The sequence below is a fragment of the Lithobates pipiens genome, unplaced genomic scaffold (assembly GCF_037356315.1).
Source record: "Lithobates pipiens isolate NorthernLeopardFrog02 unplaced genomic scaffold, aLitPip1_a1.2 Scaffold_8, whole genome shotgun sequence".
NCBI classification, from domain to species: domain Eukaryota; kingdom Metazoa; phylum Chordata; class Amphibia; order Anura; family Ranidae; genus Lithobates; species Lithobates pipiens.
In genome coordinates this window covers 391,929,064-391,944,158 of record NW_027507903.1, presented here as the reverse complement: position 1 = coordinate 391,944,158, position 15,095 = coordinate 391,929,064, and the positions used below count along the sequence as shown (strand labels likewise).

General features: G+C 45.4%; 1 protein-coding gene across 1 annotated transcript in view; it reads right to left on the bottom strand.

The window, feature by feature from the left end:
- DDX46 (DEAD-box helicase 46) overlaps window positions 1-13,768 on the bottom strand; it is a 416,812-nt gene extending 403,044 nt beyond the window's left edge. Inside the window, exon 1 of the mRNA XM_077473955.1 lies at window positions 13,609-13,768. Coding sequence (XP_077330081.1) covers window positions 13,609-13,625 — 17 coding nt within the window. The 5' untranslated portion in view covers window positions 13,626-13,768. The remainder of the gene's footprint in view (window positions 1-13,608) is intronic.
- Between the last annotated feature and the right edge of the window lie 1,327 nt (window positions 13,769-15,095).

Below are 15,095 nucleotides of genomic sequence, written 5' to 3'. Positions count from 1 at the left end.
CTAAGGCCAATCTGGGGCAACAAGTATCACTGGGATCCTCTCGGATTCCACTCTCCGAAGCAGGCGTGGTAACAGTTTCAGTGGAGGAAAGGTGTATATCAGCTGGTACTGATCCCACGGAGCCAACAGCATGTCTGACGCCTCAGCCCACGGATCTCTTGTCCTCGACACGAATCTTGGCACCTTCCGATTGAGACGGGAGGCCAGCAGATCCACGTCTGGTGTGCCCCACTTCAGGCACAGTAACCTGAATATCTCCGGATGCAATGCCCATTCTCCTGGGTCCAGCATCTGTCGACTCAGTCCGCCTGCCAGTTCTCCACTCCTGGGATGTAAATGGCCGACAGGGACGGTACGTGCCGCTCTGCCCACCAAAGTATGTGAGCGACCTCCCGTGCAGCGGCTCAACTTCTTGCTCCCCCTTGGTGATTGATGTGCCACAGCAGTGGCGTTGTCTTACTGGCTCCTGATCAGGCACCCTTGCAGTCTCATCGACCATGTGGAGAGGCACAGCCTGATCGCCCTCAAATCGAGCAGATTGATCAGCAACTTGGATTCTTCCATCAAACATCACTCCGTTGTGATCACTGTCCACCTCAGGAGGTGGAAATGATTTTCCTGACAATCACTGGGGACCTCAACCACTAATTCAGCGAGTCTCTGACTGGTTCACCTGGATCTGTTGATCCAGGGACAACTGGGATTTGTCCCAATTTGTCAAAATCTCCTTCTGCAGGACTCTGGTGGGGAACTGGGCATAAGGCACTGCCTCGAAGGAGGCTACCGTGAGACCCAGTACTCGCATGCAAAAGCGGAACGACGACCACTTGCTGTTCGTAAGCAGTTTTACCACGGATCTGATAGTCTGCGGTTTGTCTGAAGGGGGGAAACACTCTCGCTTCCATGGAGTCCAGCAGGAAGCCTAGATACTCCAGACGCTGGGTCGGTATGATCACCAACTTCTTTAGGTTCAACAGCCACCCAAATTCGAAGCAGGGTCAGCATGGTGATGGCCACATCCTCCTCCAATTCTGAGGATAAAGATGCCCTCAGGAGGATATCGTCTAGGTATCCCACGATCGCGATCCCACGTTGCCATAGCAACGCCAAAACTGGAGCCAAAACCTTGGTAAAGACTCAGGGGGCTGATGCCAGACCAAAAAGGAAGAGCCACAAACTGGTAGTGGGCTTCCCCGACTGCAAACCGCAGAAATTTTTTGATGCCGAAGGCATATGGGTATGTGCAGGTACGCATCCTGGATGTCTAAGGACCCCAGGGAATTCCCTTGATGGAGTGCAGCGACTACTGAGCGAACTGATTCTGTTCTGAACCTCTGCACTTTTACAAAGTGATTGAGGGCTTTTAGGTCCAAGATTGGATGTACCCCTTCCTTCTTGGGAACCACAAACAGATTTAAATAGAATCCCTGGAAGCGTTCCAATTCCGGAACTGGTACAATCACCCCGTGATTCAGCAGGTCCCTTACCGCCCCAAGAGGGCCTCCTGGAAAGCCAGGGATATGGGTAAGCTGGAGGGGAAAAAGCTGTTTGGCGGCCAAGAGAGAAACTCTATTCTGCAGCCTGTGGAAATCAGACTGCAGACCCATTAGTAGGATAACCGAGAGGGCCACCAGGCTGCAAACTCCCAAAGGCGACCCCCCACCCGAGACATGGGTGGGGGCAAACCTTCATGCGGTAGCACTTTTATTCACAGGCTTGCAGTTCCAGGAATGGTGCGTGACAGGTAGGATTGTTCTTATGGTGAAGAGAATTGCAGACAGAAAAGATTGATATCCGAATTATGCCTGTTAGCTGCAGGTATCATTCAGATATCACCACTGAAAGCCCAGGACGTCATAACGGCCAGCAAGTGGTTAACCACCTCACACTGCACATAAACGGGTGGTCCTTTCCTCATTCCGAGTGGGCACTGTGGCTCGTTATCACAGAATCCAGCTGAGCAGAGACCGGATAGACGCGTGTCTCTGACTGTTCTCCCTTTCAAGCTCAGTGAGCTCAGTGCGGGGGGGGGAATCTGCGACACCTCTCTGTGCGAGGATGATTTTACACAGAGAGCCGTTACAGATTACCCCACAAACAGTACACCAAGAACCACTGACACTCCTTTCCCTATACACATTTCAGTGTCCCCGTAAAACATCTGTCTGTCCCCCATCACTGCCAAACACCAAATAAACATTGATTTGAGTTATTTTTACCAAAGTAATGTAGCATCATAATTTTGGTCAAAACGTATCAAGAGAAATTACTTATTTGCAAAACTGTATAACAAACTAAGAAAAATGCATTTTTTTTTTTTGAACAGTTTTTTTTTTATTTTATTATAAAGAAGCCCTTGGAAGTATTGTCTAATCTTGAATCTTCGATCTCTAAATCAGTCGATCAGATTCAAAACACTTTTGTATGGAGTGTTTTCAATTAACCTGCTTTACCCAAAGTGCTTTTTGGCAACACTGGATTTAAAGAGGAAGTAAACCCCGATGAGTTTACTTCCTCTTTCATTCCCTGCAAAGGCAAAGCATAATGGACTACTATGCATCGCATAGTAGTCCATTATGTGTCACTTACCCGACACAGGAGCCAGCAATGTCACCGCTGTCCCCTGTAGTCCGGTGCATCCATCTTCTCAGTGGGTCTCGCTGCTCTGTCGCTGTCATTCGGCGAAGCCGCAATGATGTCACTCCCACGCATGCGCACGGGAGCCGACGCGCAGCGTGGTTGACGGTGCCGCGCTCAGTGCGCCTGCTGTCTACGGCGCACGTGCCATAGACTGCGGTGCCTGTCTTTCGGCAAATATCTCCTAAACCGTGTAGGTTTAGGAGATATTTCTTGGACATACAGGTAAGCCTTAATCCAGGCTTACCTGTAGGTCAAAGTGTGTTGTAAGGGTTTACAACCACTTTAAGGGATGCCTATTTGCACATTCTGATTCATCCAGCATACCAAAAGTTTGAGACTAGTAGTGAAAATGGGAACGGATCCGGGATCAGGACTTCCTGATCTACCAAGTCTATAATCGAGAGGCACAGGGCCATAGCTTTTATCCAATCGTGGGGGGGATTGGCGACTAACAACCTCACTGGTGGCTGGGAAGAGAATTCCAGCCTATGCCCATTGGTCACCAGGTCCAGGATGAACAAGGCTTGAGGTGACTGCTGCCCACTGTGGGAGAAAGGCCCTCAAATCTCCTCGTACTGGGCAACAAGTCATTGTGGCTTGGCGGGATGTTGATGGTTAAAACAAGGACCCCCCCCCCACCTCTACCCTTGTGGCCAGTCCAATGTTTGAGCCAGAGACATCTTCTGACTAAATTTATCAAAGCTGAGTTCCTAGCTGCCATTGTAACCGCCTCTGCGGAAGAATAACCTAGAAAAACACACTGCCGGAAGAGGAGTGGGAAAGACAAGTTCCTGCAGAAAGGTGCGTTTTTATCGGTGTTAACCACAGCTCGAGGTTTCTTGCTACACATGTAGACACAAAGGCTGATTTAAGATTGAAAATTGATAAGTCCCAAGCCCTGCGTAAAACTATATATCACCGCTTTTATCCATGGGATTTTTTTTTAAGTTCATTGACGGACACAGCTCCTTTCATTCTTGACCTTAGGGTTATCACACCACCACTTCAGTAGAGGACTAGGCAGAACATGTAAAAACAGCAAGACTGCACAGCTCAGCCCAGGGGGGCGGTCCCTCTGGCTATAACCCCTCACCCTGCAGCTCAGTTCATCAAAAAGCAGTACAAAACAAAAAGGAGGAGGGGTGGGTGCTGTGCCAGTTAATGAACATCAGAGAAAAGGATAAATCAGGCGATAATGCCCCCATGGAGCCAACACATCTGAGCGACCTCCCCGCGCTGCAGCCGAGCTCTGATCGCCCGAAGCTCGAGCACATTGATCGGCAGTTGGGATTCTTCCCACGACCAAAGGCCCTGGGCCGACTGTACTCCCAGCCCCCCCCTCCCCCAATCGGTTAGGCTGGCGTCCGTTGTGATCACCATCCAAATGAGAGGAAGGAACGATCTCCCGGACCAAAGGGTCAGAGACCTCAGCCACCAGAGAAGGGAATCCCTGACTAACAGGCTCACCAAAATTTGACAATCCAGGGATAATGGAGATTTGTTCCATTTTGACAAAATCCCCTTCTGCAAGACTCGAGTGTGAAATTGAGCGCACGGTACCGCCTCGAAAGTGGCCCAGAACAAGCATGCAGAAGCGCGGCGACAACCACCTGCGGTTCATAAACAACTTCACTGCAGCTTGTCTGAAGGGAGAAAAACCTCACACTTCTGGGAGGAGTCCAACAGTAAGCCTAGGTACTCCAGGCGTTGAGTCGGCACTAACACAGACTTCTTTAGGTTCAGCACCCAACCAAACTCGCAGAGTCTGCATGGCGATCGCTACATCCTCCCTCAATTCTGAGGCGGAAGCTGCTTTCAGAAGTAGGTTGTCTAGGTAGCCCATGATTGTGATCCCATGTTGCCTTAATGGCACCAGAATTGGAGCCAACACTGTGGTAAAGATATGGGGTGCTGAAGCCAGGCCAAAAGGGAGAGCCACAAACTGATAGTGCTCTTCCGCGACTGCAAATTGCAGAAACCTCTGGTGCCTGAGGCATATGGGTACATGTAAATACGTGTCCTGGAGATCCAGGGATGCCAGGAAGTCCCCCTGATGGAGTGCAGCGACCACGGAGCAAACTGATTCCATCCTGAACCTTTGCACTTTCACAAAGCTGTTGAGGGCCTTCAAGTCCAGGACTGGACGTACCCCTTCCTTTTTAGGGACTAAAAAAAGATTGGAGTAGAATCCCTGAAACATTTCCAGGGTCGGTATAGGTACTATCACCCTGCGCAGCAGCAGGTCCCATACTGCCACGAACAGGGCTTCCTGACAAGCTGGAAGTAGAGGTAGGTTGGAGGGAAAAAAACAAACAAATAAAAATCTGTTTTGTGGACAAGAAAGAAACTATCTTGTATCCCAATGAAACCAGGTGGAAAACCCACTGGTCGAACAGCAGAGAGGTCCACTGGCCTCTGAACTCCCAAAGGCGACCCCCCACCCAAGAATTGGACGGGGGCAAACCTTCAGGCAGTAACATTTTTGTTCGCAGACTTGTTTAGCTTGCGAAACCAGGGACGCCTTCAGCAGGCGCCTTGATGGACTGGGAACGCTTACCTGCTGACTCGGGCGGGCGAAAAAGCAATTTGAGTGAAAAAAAAAAAAGGAGGGCCCTTGCCTACGGCGTAGCTCCTTACCCTTCCTGGACTGTGGGAGTAACGTGCTCTTCCCACCGGTAACATTTTTAATAATGTCATCCAGCGGAGCTCCAAAAAGCCTTGGAAGGGCAAATCCACCAGAGCTTTTTTTTTTTTTTTTTTTTTTTTTTTTTTTTTTAGATGCCTGGTCCGTAGACCAACATTTCAGCCAAATCAGGCGTTGTAGCGCCACTGCCGATACTGATGCTCTAGAGAGCAGGGGAACCGAATCCAGGGCCGGATCAAACATACTTAAAGTGAAGAGCCACCCTGAGAGAGAGAGAGAGAAAAAAAAAAAAAAAATTTACCAGAAATGCCTGTTGCTAGGCACATCATCCTAATCTGCCTCTTCCTCCTCCGCGGTGATCTTCTGTCTTCTCTCCTCCGTGCGGCGTCTTCTGGGTAATGGGTCGCGCTGTCTTCTGGGAACTGTGTGTCCCAGAACACAGCGCGCCCCATTCACAAAGCACTGCGCGACTCGCGCATGTGCAGTAGGAAACGGGCAGTGAAGCCGCAAGGCTCCACTGCCTGTTTCCCTTAGCCAAAATGGTGGCGTCGGGGACCCGAGAGCCGGGTCAGCCTCGGGCGGCCGACATTGCGGGCTCCCTGGACAGGCAAGTGCTTATTAAAAGTCAGCAGCTACAGTGTTTGCTAGGGGTACAACGGATCGTCACCGATCCGTGATCCGAACGGGTCAACCCGCTCGGATCGGCACATGGCGCGATCCGCTCCGCGGTCTCGGCCTTAGGAAAGGCCGCGGCTTCGGCCTAGCTCTGAAGCGGCAGCCATCTTTCTACACCCAGGCTGTTTACACTGATCGCTCCGACGGAGCGATCACTTGTAAACAAGCCGGCGTCATGTCATGATGCCGGTTCCTCTCTCCCCTCTCTGTACTAACCTGTACAGTGGAGGGGAGAGATCCTGAGATGGAAGAAGCCATTCGGCAGTACCCCAATACTCTGGCAGTACCCTGCGATACCCAGCCATACTCAGCCGATATTACAGTGGGGGAGATTGTGGATATTACAGTGGGGACTATATGGTGGTGGAATTTTCACAGGTTTTTGCAAATTAAATTATTATTTGCTGATCCGAAAAATGATCCGATCCGTGACTCTGATCCGAGGAACAATCCGATCCGTGAGTTTTTTGATTCGTTGCACCCCTAGTGTTTGCAGCTGCTGACTTTAAAAAAAAAAAAAAATTTTAAACCGGCCCTCCTCTTTAAGGCCATGCACCAACTGGTCTGCCAGCTCTACACAGACCGGGGGAGACTGTTGCTTCTCCAATTCACGGTGCACCAGCTTTGCCCATTCAGTAAGCACCTGTGACAACAAAGCACGTCGACATTTAATACAAAAAACATTTTGACATAAGTTTCCATTGATTTAAATGTAAAACACTTCCTGGGGAAGAAAGCATAGGTGCGAATCCATACTATGGGATTTTCCTCACTGTTGAGTCTACATAAGAAAAGAAGGAACAATTCCCCAATGCAAAAAACTGCTACATCCTGAAATATTCCATGCAAGACCAGATGTGCTATAGGTCTCTGCTAGGTATTTAAGATCTGTCAGAGACCTTTGCTATGTCTGCACCCACGAGGGACAGGATTCCCACACATGCTTCAAGAATCTGGGAACTTATAGACACATGCCTCATTTGAACACATTTGTAGGACTGCCCTGCACACCCACAGATAGGCTACAGGTCTCTATCAGCTTCCAAATACCCATCAGATGTTTGCATACGTCTGAATCTTATGGCACGCATGCACCCATCTGTAAACCACCGCCTCTTGCGATGTGCGACATGGACATCCCAGGAGACAGTGGGGGTCCCTGTGTCATTAGTGTATGGGTGAGCAAGTGTCAGGCTACAGCACAAAAAAAATAAAAAATAATAAACTTTTCCAAACATGAAGAAACTGTAAAAAAGGGAGGGGGAGGAACCAAGAGATGGTCCTCTAGGGAAAAAACGAATACCAAATAAGGGCCATTTACACCAGATGCAGCAAGACTGCTTTAGGTGGCTGTTCTAGCACAATTCCAACACATGACAAGCCAGAATGCCTTGTCTCCTCCTTATCTGCGTGGTTCACACCACTGTGCGAGTGGTGACAAAAAAGTACTAAAGTTGTAATGCAGAGACTCCTGCTCCTTTTTGGGTGACAAGCTTTGCACGTTGCTATTTATCACTTGATAATCATGACAAAACCGTACTGTGTTTTAGGTGCCATTGAAAATGAATGGCACCTGAGCACACGTAAAGTGGAAGTCCATGCTAAAACTAAAATCCCTGCATCTATAGCCACCAACATTCTAGCACTAACCCTGTAAAGAAAAAATTAGTATACATACCTTTTCTGCAGGTGATTCGACCGGATTTCCAGCGGCTGAAGTTGGAGATCAGGTCAGATCGCCTACAGAAAAAAAAGGTATGTATACTAATTTTTCTCTTTACAGGGCTAGATAGGTTAGTGCTAGCATATTGGTGGCTATAGATGCAGGGATTTTAGTTTTAGCATGGACTTTCACTTTAAGACCAGTGATTAGAGCAGGTGTGAATTGTAGCTGCATTTCCTTCTGCAGCTCTCAGTGGGTAGGTGCAGCCACCGATCTTGTTCGCTACGACAGGACGCCTACAGTCACACTTACACAAAGCGCATACAGCAGCAATCACCATAGGTAATCGCTGGCTGAGCAGAGAATAGCTGTAGTCACTGGTGACCTGTCATTATAGTGAACATGGCCAGCGGCTGCACCTATCCACAGAGAGCTGCAGATGGAACTGCCACTACAATATGCACAGGCCCTAATTGCCAGAGTGAATGTAGCCTGAAGCCTCGTACACACACGATCAGATTGTTCGCCAACAAAACCGTAGAATTTTGTCTAAAGGGCGTTGGTCCAAAAAGGTCTTGCATACACACAGCCACACAATTGTTGGCCAACAATTACAAAAGTAGTGACGTACGTTGTTTCTCAGCTCTTTAGCGCCACCCTTTGGGCTCCTTCTGCTAATTTCGTGTTAGTAGAAGTTCAGCGAGTGTTGATTTGCGCTTTTCAGTTTGTTTCTCAATGGCCGTTCGTCAACCAGACATGTTGCGGAATCGGAGGAGATAACGTGTTATTTTTTATTGGCCTTGGAGTTATTGCTTTGACATTTTTATGGTTGAATAATGATTTGATATATTTTTGGATGCATAGAATGCACTTTTGGTTAAGTTCTATTGATAGATATCAGGTCTAGTTTTCTTTTTTTGTTTCAAATCTTCTTTTTATTATTATTATTTTTTTTTAAATCAACCATAATACATACTAGTTCATTTACAACATTATACGTAAACCCCATTCAATATATACCACACTTACTATCATCAACATACCCCCAAACACACACAGAGAAAAAAAAAAAAAAAAACCCACCTTAACCTTCTCTCTCCTCTTGCCTCTCCACCCCTTTTACATTATAAATATTCCTTCAATCCAGGGGTTGACAAATTTGCTTGGAATCTAGGAGCCAGCTAAAAAAGTTAGGAGCCAGGTCCGTGACGGCGATCTGGACCTGTCCCTGGCCTGACATGGAGACGAGTGAGGGGAAGATAGCCCCTCCAGCCCCCCCACCTGTCTCCGAGTCATTGCCCATAGCTCTTAGAGGGACATTTTTAAATTGCATTTTAGTGTTAATATGAGATGTGAGGTCTCTCTGACCCCAGATCTCATATATAAAAGAGGACCTGTCATACTTTTTTCTATTACAAGGGATTTTTACATTCCTTGTAATAGGAATAAAAGTGACACATTTTTTTTTTTTTTTTTTTAAAAGAACAGTGAAAAAAATTAAAATAAAAGTTAAAATAAGAAAAAAAAATGTTTTAAATGCGCCCTGTCTTGCCAAGCTTGCGTGCAGAAGCGAACGCATATATGAAAGCGGTGTTCAAACCACACATGTGAGGTATCGCTGCGATCGGTAGAGTAAGAGCAATAATTCTAGCCCCAGACCTCCTCTGTAACTCAAAACGTGCAACCTGAAGAATTTTTTAAACGTCGCCTATGGAGATTTTAAAGGGTAAAAGTTTGTCGCCATTCCATGAGCGGGTGCAATTTTGAAGCGTGACATGTTGGGTATCGATTTACTCGGCGTAACATTATCTTTCACAATATAAAAAAAAAAAAAAAAAAAAAAAAAAATTGGGCTAACTTTACTGTTGTCTTTTATTTTTTTTATTAAATAAAAAAATTTTCCCCAAAAAAAGTGCGCTTGTAAGTCCGCTGGGCAAATATGGTGTGACAGACAGTATTGCAACGACCACCATTTTACTCTCTAGGGTGTTAGAATAAATAATATATTATATATATATATATATATATATATATATATATATATATATATATATATATAATATTTTTTTTTTTTTTTGTTTTGTTTAGGGGTTCTAAGTAAAGGGATGGAGAAAGACTGGCAGGCAATCCCATTAGCATTGTTGGTTGTAATTCCAACGGCCACCACAAGAGGGCGCCAGATTCCAGAAGGAACCATAGGATCACAGAAGGCCTCAAAGCCGGGGGCTCAATTACCGGCCGCCTGCGGCGCGGCCCGACGCGATCGCGCGGGGGGGGGGTCCACGGAGACGGGATACCCCCAGCTATGCTGCCCCAGGCGCAAGGTCGCTGATTCTAGTCGCCAATGCGACCTGGCGACCGGGTTTTGTCAAGCACTGCTTCAATCCATTTGAGAACCTAAACTCTTCCCACTGCTTCCATACAATTGGTAACTGATTATTTATATATCCTTCTTCTCTTATTTGTTTTTCCATATAACATATTTCGTTCAGTTCACATACCCATTCCCACATTGTTGGACTCACTGTTTCTTTCCATTTACGTGCTATTATTGTTCTAGCTGCTGTTGTCATATGTTGTATTATCCCATTTTTCATACTATCCACTGTATCTGATGTAAGAGAGAATAATGCTACCTTCACATCTGGAGCCAGTTTTTTTCCAGTCACTTTTTGGTATATCTCGAAAACATTTAACCAAAAGTTTTTGATTTTCTTACAACTGAACCAGATATGTTCCATTGTCCCTTTTTCTTTTTTTAATGCACAATAAAAAAAAAAAAAAAAAAAAAAAAAAAATGGTGGAGAATAATACTTTTTGTGTTTACTTTAAAGTGGGATTTCCGCTGTTTTTTTTTTTTTTAAGTCAGCAGCTACAAATACTGCAGCTGCTGACTTTTAAAATAAGGACACTTACACGCCCAGCGTGCCCGCGATGTCGGCACCCGAAGCCGATCTCTCGATCGGCTCTCGGGTGCTGCTGCCGCCATCTTGGGTACGGGAATCAGGACGTGGAGCATTGCAGCTTCACTTCCCGGTTCCCTACTGCGCATGCGCGAGTCGCACTGCGCAATAAGGATGGTCCCAGCTGTCTCTGGGATCCGTGTGTTTCCCAGCAGACAGCAGGGGACCCGCAGGAAGTGGCGTAAATATCCGCAGATTCTGCGGATACCTATGCCAGAAGAGGGTGCAAATACCTGTACTATACAGGTATTTACACCCCCCTCCCCCTTGAAAGGTGCCAATTGTGGCGCCGGGGGGGGGGGGGGGGGGGTTCCAATGAGCGGAAGTTCAACTTTAGGGCGGAGCTCCAATTTAAATGACAGTTTGGGACTAGGCAGTTACATAAAAAAAAAAAAAAAAAAAAAAAAAAAAAAAAAAACACACACACACAATGTAAAATTGACAAGGGACACCAACATAGTTGTATCTTTGATCTTAAAAACCTACGGGATAATGGTGTTTTGGTAACTTGCCCAAATAAAAAAAATAAAATAAACACACACACAATATTATTCTTGATATCACTATAAAAAAAAAAAAAAAAAAAAAAAAAAAAAGAAGAAAAAAAAAAAAGGCCTTTGAAAATTTGTTTGCAATAACTCCATCAGTATCACCAAAGCAGCTTCATTATAGCGGGAGTCCGCCGTTTTTTTTTTTTTTTTTTTAAAGCCAGCAGCTACAAATACTGCAGCTGCTGACTTTTAAAATAGTGACACTTACCCGCCCAGCACGCCCCCGCGATGTCGGCACCCGAAGCCGATCTCTCGATCGTCTCTCGGGTGCTGCCGCCGCCATCTTGGGTATGGGAATCAGGAAGTGGAGCCTTTCGGCTTCATTTCCCGGTTCCCTACTGCGCATGCGTGAGTCGCGCTGCGCAATAAGGATGGTCCCCGCTGTCTCTGGGATCCGTGTTTCCCAGCAGGCAGCGGGGGACTTTCGGAAAGGGGCGTACCTTCTGCAGAATCTACGCCGGAAGTGGGTGCAGATACCTCTACTGTACAGGTACCTGCACTCCCCTCCCCCCTGAAAGGTGCCAATTGTGGCGCCGGCGGGGGGGGGGGGGGATTGCAATGAGCGGAAGGTCCACTTTAGGGTGGACCTCCGCTTTATTATCCCATTAAAGAATAAGGATGTGCGCTGCATATTTTACCACGTCACGAATGTTAATTTTCCATTAAACACGCTCGTTTACAAGACCCACCACTTCCAGTTCGTCCTCGCTTCCGAGCATGTGTGTTTGTACTTTGGACTTTTGTCCGACAGACTTGTGTATACACGCTCATAAAATCCATAAAATCATTTGTCCTCAGAAAATTTTAAAACCTGCTGGAGCATATAAACGGTTGGATTTACTGCCAATAGTCTGTCATCTAACATTTCCCGTCGGAAAGTACGATTGTGTGTACTCGGCTTAAAACAATCTTTCCACCTAGCTCCTCCCTCAAAAAATGTGTATGTGTGAATATATATATATATATATATATATATATATATATATATATATATATATATATATATACACATACATATATATACATATACACACACACACACACACACACACACACACACTCTGAAACAACTAATCGATTATGAAATTAATCGATTACTATTTTCATAATCGATTAATCGGACAGAAACAAAATGGGGTTAAAGTTAAAGAGTCTGATGATATTTACTAGATTGACCCTTTAATAGTATATATGCTATATCATTCCTCAAATAGTATATCTCTCTTCTAATAGTTTATACAGTATATCCCCTCTAATAGTACATACAGTATATCTCTCCTCTAATAGCATATACAGTATATCTCTCCTCTAATAGCATATACAGTATATCTCTTCTGTTTGTTATTCTCAGAGTGGATTAGATATTTTGCTCCCTAACCATATAGTTGGTTATTTATATTTACCACTGAATAGAGATATTTAAGAGTAAATTGCCTTTAAAAAAAAAAAAAAAAAAAAATTTACATATTAACTAAATTATACACCACACTTTTTTATTTTAAGGTTATTAACCGATTATTCAAAACAATAATCGACCAACTAATCTATTTTGAAAATATTCGTTACTGGCGGAGATATATATATATATATATAAAAATTCAAAGGCTTTTAGACCCTTTTGTGGTCTAGGCCCAGTTCACACTAATGTGACGTGTAAACCATGCGAATCCAGTGCGGGTTCCCGCATCGCACCGTAATCTCAGGGTAGTTCACACCAAGATCTGCAAACTGCTGAGGGTGTTAAAGTAAATTTAATGAGACCCCCAGATCGGTTCGTAGTGAGAAATGTAAAATGGTGCAGGAATCGTATCGCATAGGTGTGGACACCCTTGTGATCCGATTCCAGTGCGGACAAAAAAAAAAAAAAAAAAAAAAAGAGTCCTGCACCAATTTGGTGCAAATGCGTTCCGCTGTCTGGCATCACACAGGTGTGAATGACGTAGCGCCCCCTATTACCTTCTAGAGAGTGTGTGTGTGTGTGTGTGTGTGTGTGTGTGTGTGTGTGTGTGTGTGTGTGTGTGTGTGTGTTGCAGATCGCTTCTAAAGTCTCAAAGACCTCTTGCGCATACGCAAGACATTTAAAAGATGGCCACAGGAGGGGGCCAAAATTATTGGGATTGAATTTTCTCTGTATGGGCGAAGGGGTCCTCCTAGTCCAAAATATGGAATGTTTTGACTGTAAAAACACACTCAAAGCTCCATGAGATAGTACAGGGATCACACATGCTGGCTCACCAAACAGTGTTCATGACTGCACATAGGCTTCTATATGAAATATAAAGAACAATCAAACGTGTGAACGAAGCGCATTACAGGACTGCGTTATCAGAGCAAAGCTCACACAATAACACTGACAAAAAGTTACTTCCAAAGCACGCCATTTCCCCATCCCTAGCCTAGCGTGGTACCGCGCCGAATATTCACAAGAGCCCGCTCCACACAACGCGGCGCCACCAGCACACATTCACTCACCTGGACTCTCTGCCCATCGTTGCACCTAGCCTTCACCAGAGCTCTCGCCGTCCTTACACACTGGGCGACCAGGAAAAATTAGCGGGCCTCACAACAGGAACACTGCGGGCAATCGTTGTACAGCGCCACTTTGCGTCCGGAGGATAAAACAGCAGACAACTCTCCAGAGGGTTTGAGCTAACTGGGCAGGTTTACGTCAAACTCAGTCGAACGTGTACGCTCAGTTGTACGCAGTACAAATATACATGCAAGAAAAACCGATGAGGCCGTGGACACAATTCCAGCGTTCTGTGGCGCATTTTGGCTTGGGTCAAACCCGTGCATTTTTTGTGAATTTTGCAGATTTGCACTGCAGTCCATTTAAAGAGAAAGTGATGGGTTTTACTTCCTCTTTTTTCCCCTGCAAAGTAAAAGCATAATGCATATTAGCACATTATGTGCCACTTACCTGCCACTTACCCCGCTTGTGGCCACATCCATCTTCCCCTCTCTTCCTTCTGGGGCCACGGACCAGGGTTGCCAACCTCCCGCAGCTTTTTTTACTGACAAAACATAATAAATTCACTGGCGCAGCACGTTTTTTACTGGCAACCTGAGAAATTACAGAACTCCTATTGAAAACTAACACAGTGAATTTCTGAACAGTGGAAACACTGACAATACCTATAATAAAGTAATTTGCTTGATTTACACTTAAAAAGTCAATTATCAGCCCCTGATATTTACTGGCAGTTGTAAAAAGAAATCACAGATTTTTACAAACTGTCAGTAAATTTACTGGCAGTTGGCAACCCTGCCACAGACTTCGGCTCTGTGACTGGACTGGAGTCCTATGATGTCACTCCCATGCATGCACATGGGAGGCAACATGCACGGCACTTGCTAGTGAAGAAATAGCACAGAGGTCCGTTTCTTCACAGCACATGCTCCAATGACATCATCAACACACTACAAGGTAAATATCTCTTAAACGGCACACACTTAAGAGATATTTACAGTACCTATAGGTAAGCCTTATTATAGGCTTACCTATACGTACAACTTCCGCATTGGGTGTATAAAACTACTTTAACACGGTTTCCTATGGAACAAGTTCTGTTGTGCAAAATGCAAAAAGCACTAAAAAGTCATAGGTTTGAACTTATGCAAGTAGTATGTTTTGCTAACTCTCTAAGATGCCTTTCCTCCAGGCAGCAGCATTTTGGCAGAAAAAGCATTTGACACTTGTAAACTCGTGTAACACGTTTATGCCCGACAAGCGTTTGAGTGTCAATTCATTTCTTAACCACTTTCAGACCGGACCATTTTGCTGGTAAATGACCAGAGGTCTTTTTACACTTTGGCACTGCGCTGCTTTAACTGGTAATTGCGCGGTCATGCAATGTTGTACCCAAACAAAATTTGCGTCCTTTTCTTCCCACAAATAGAGCTTTCTTTTGATGGTATTTGATTGCCTCTGCGATTTTTATTTTTTGCGATATAAACGT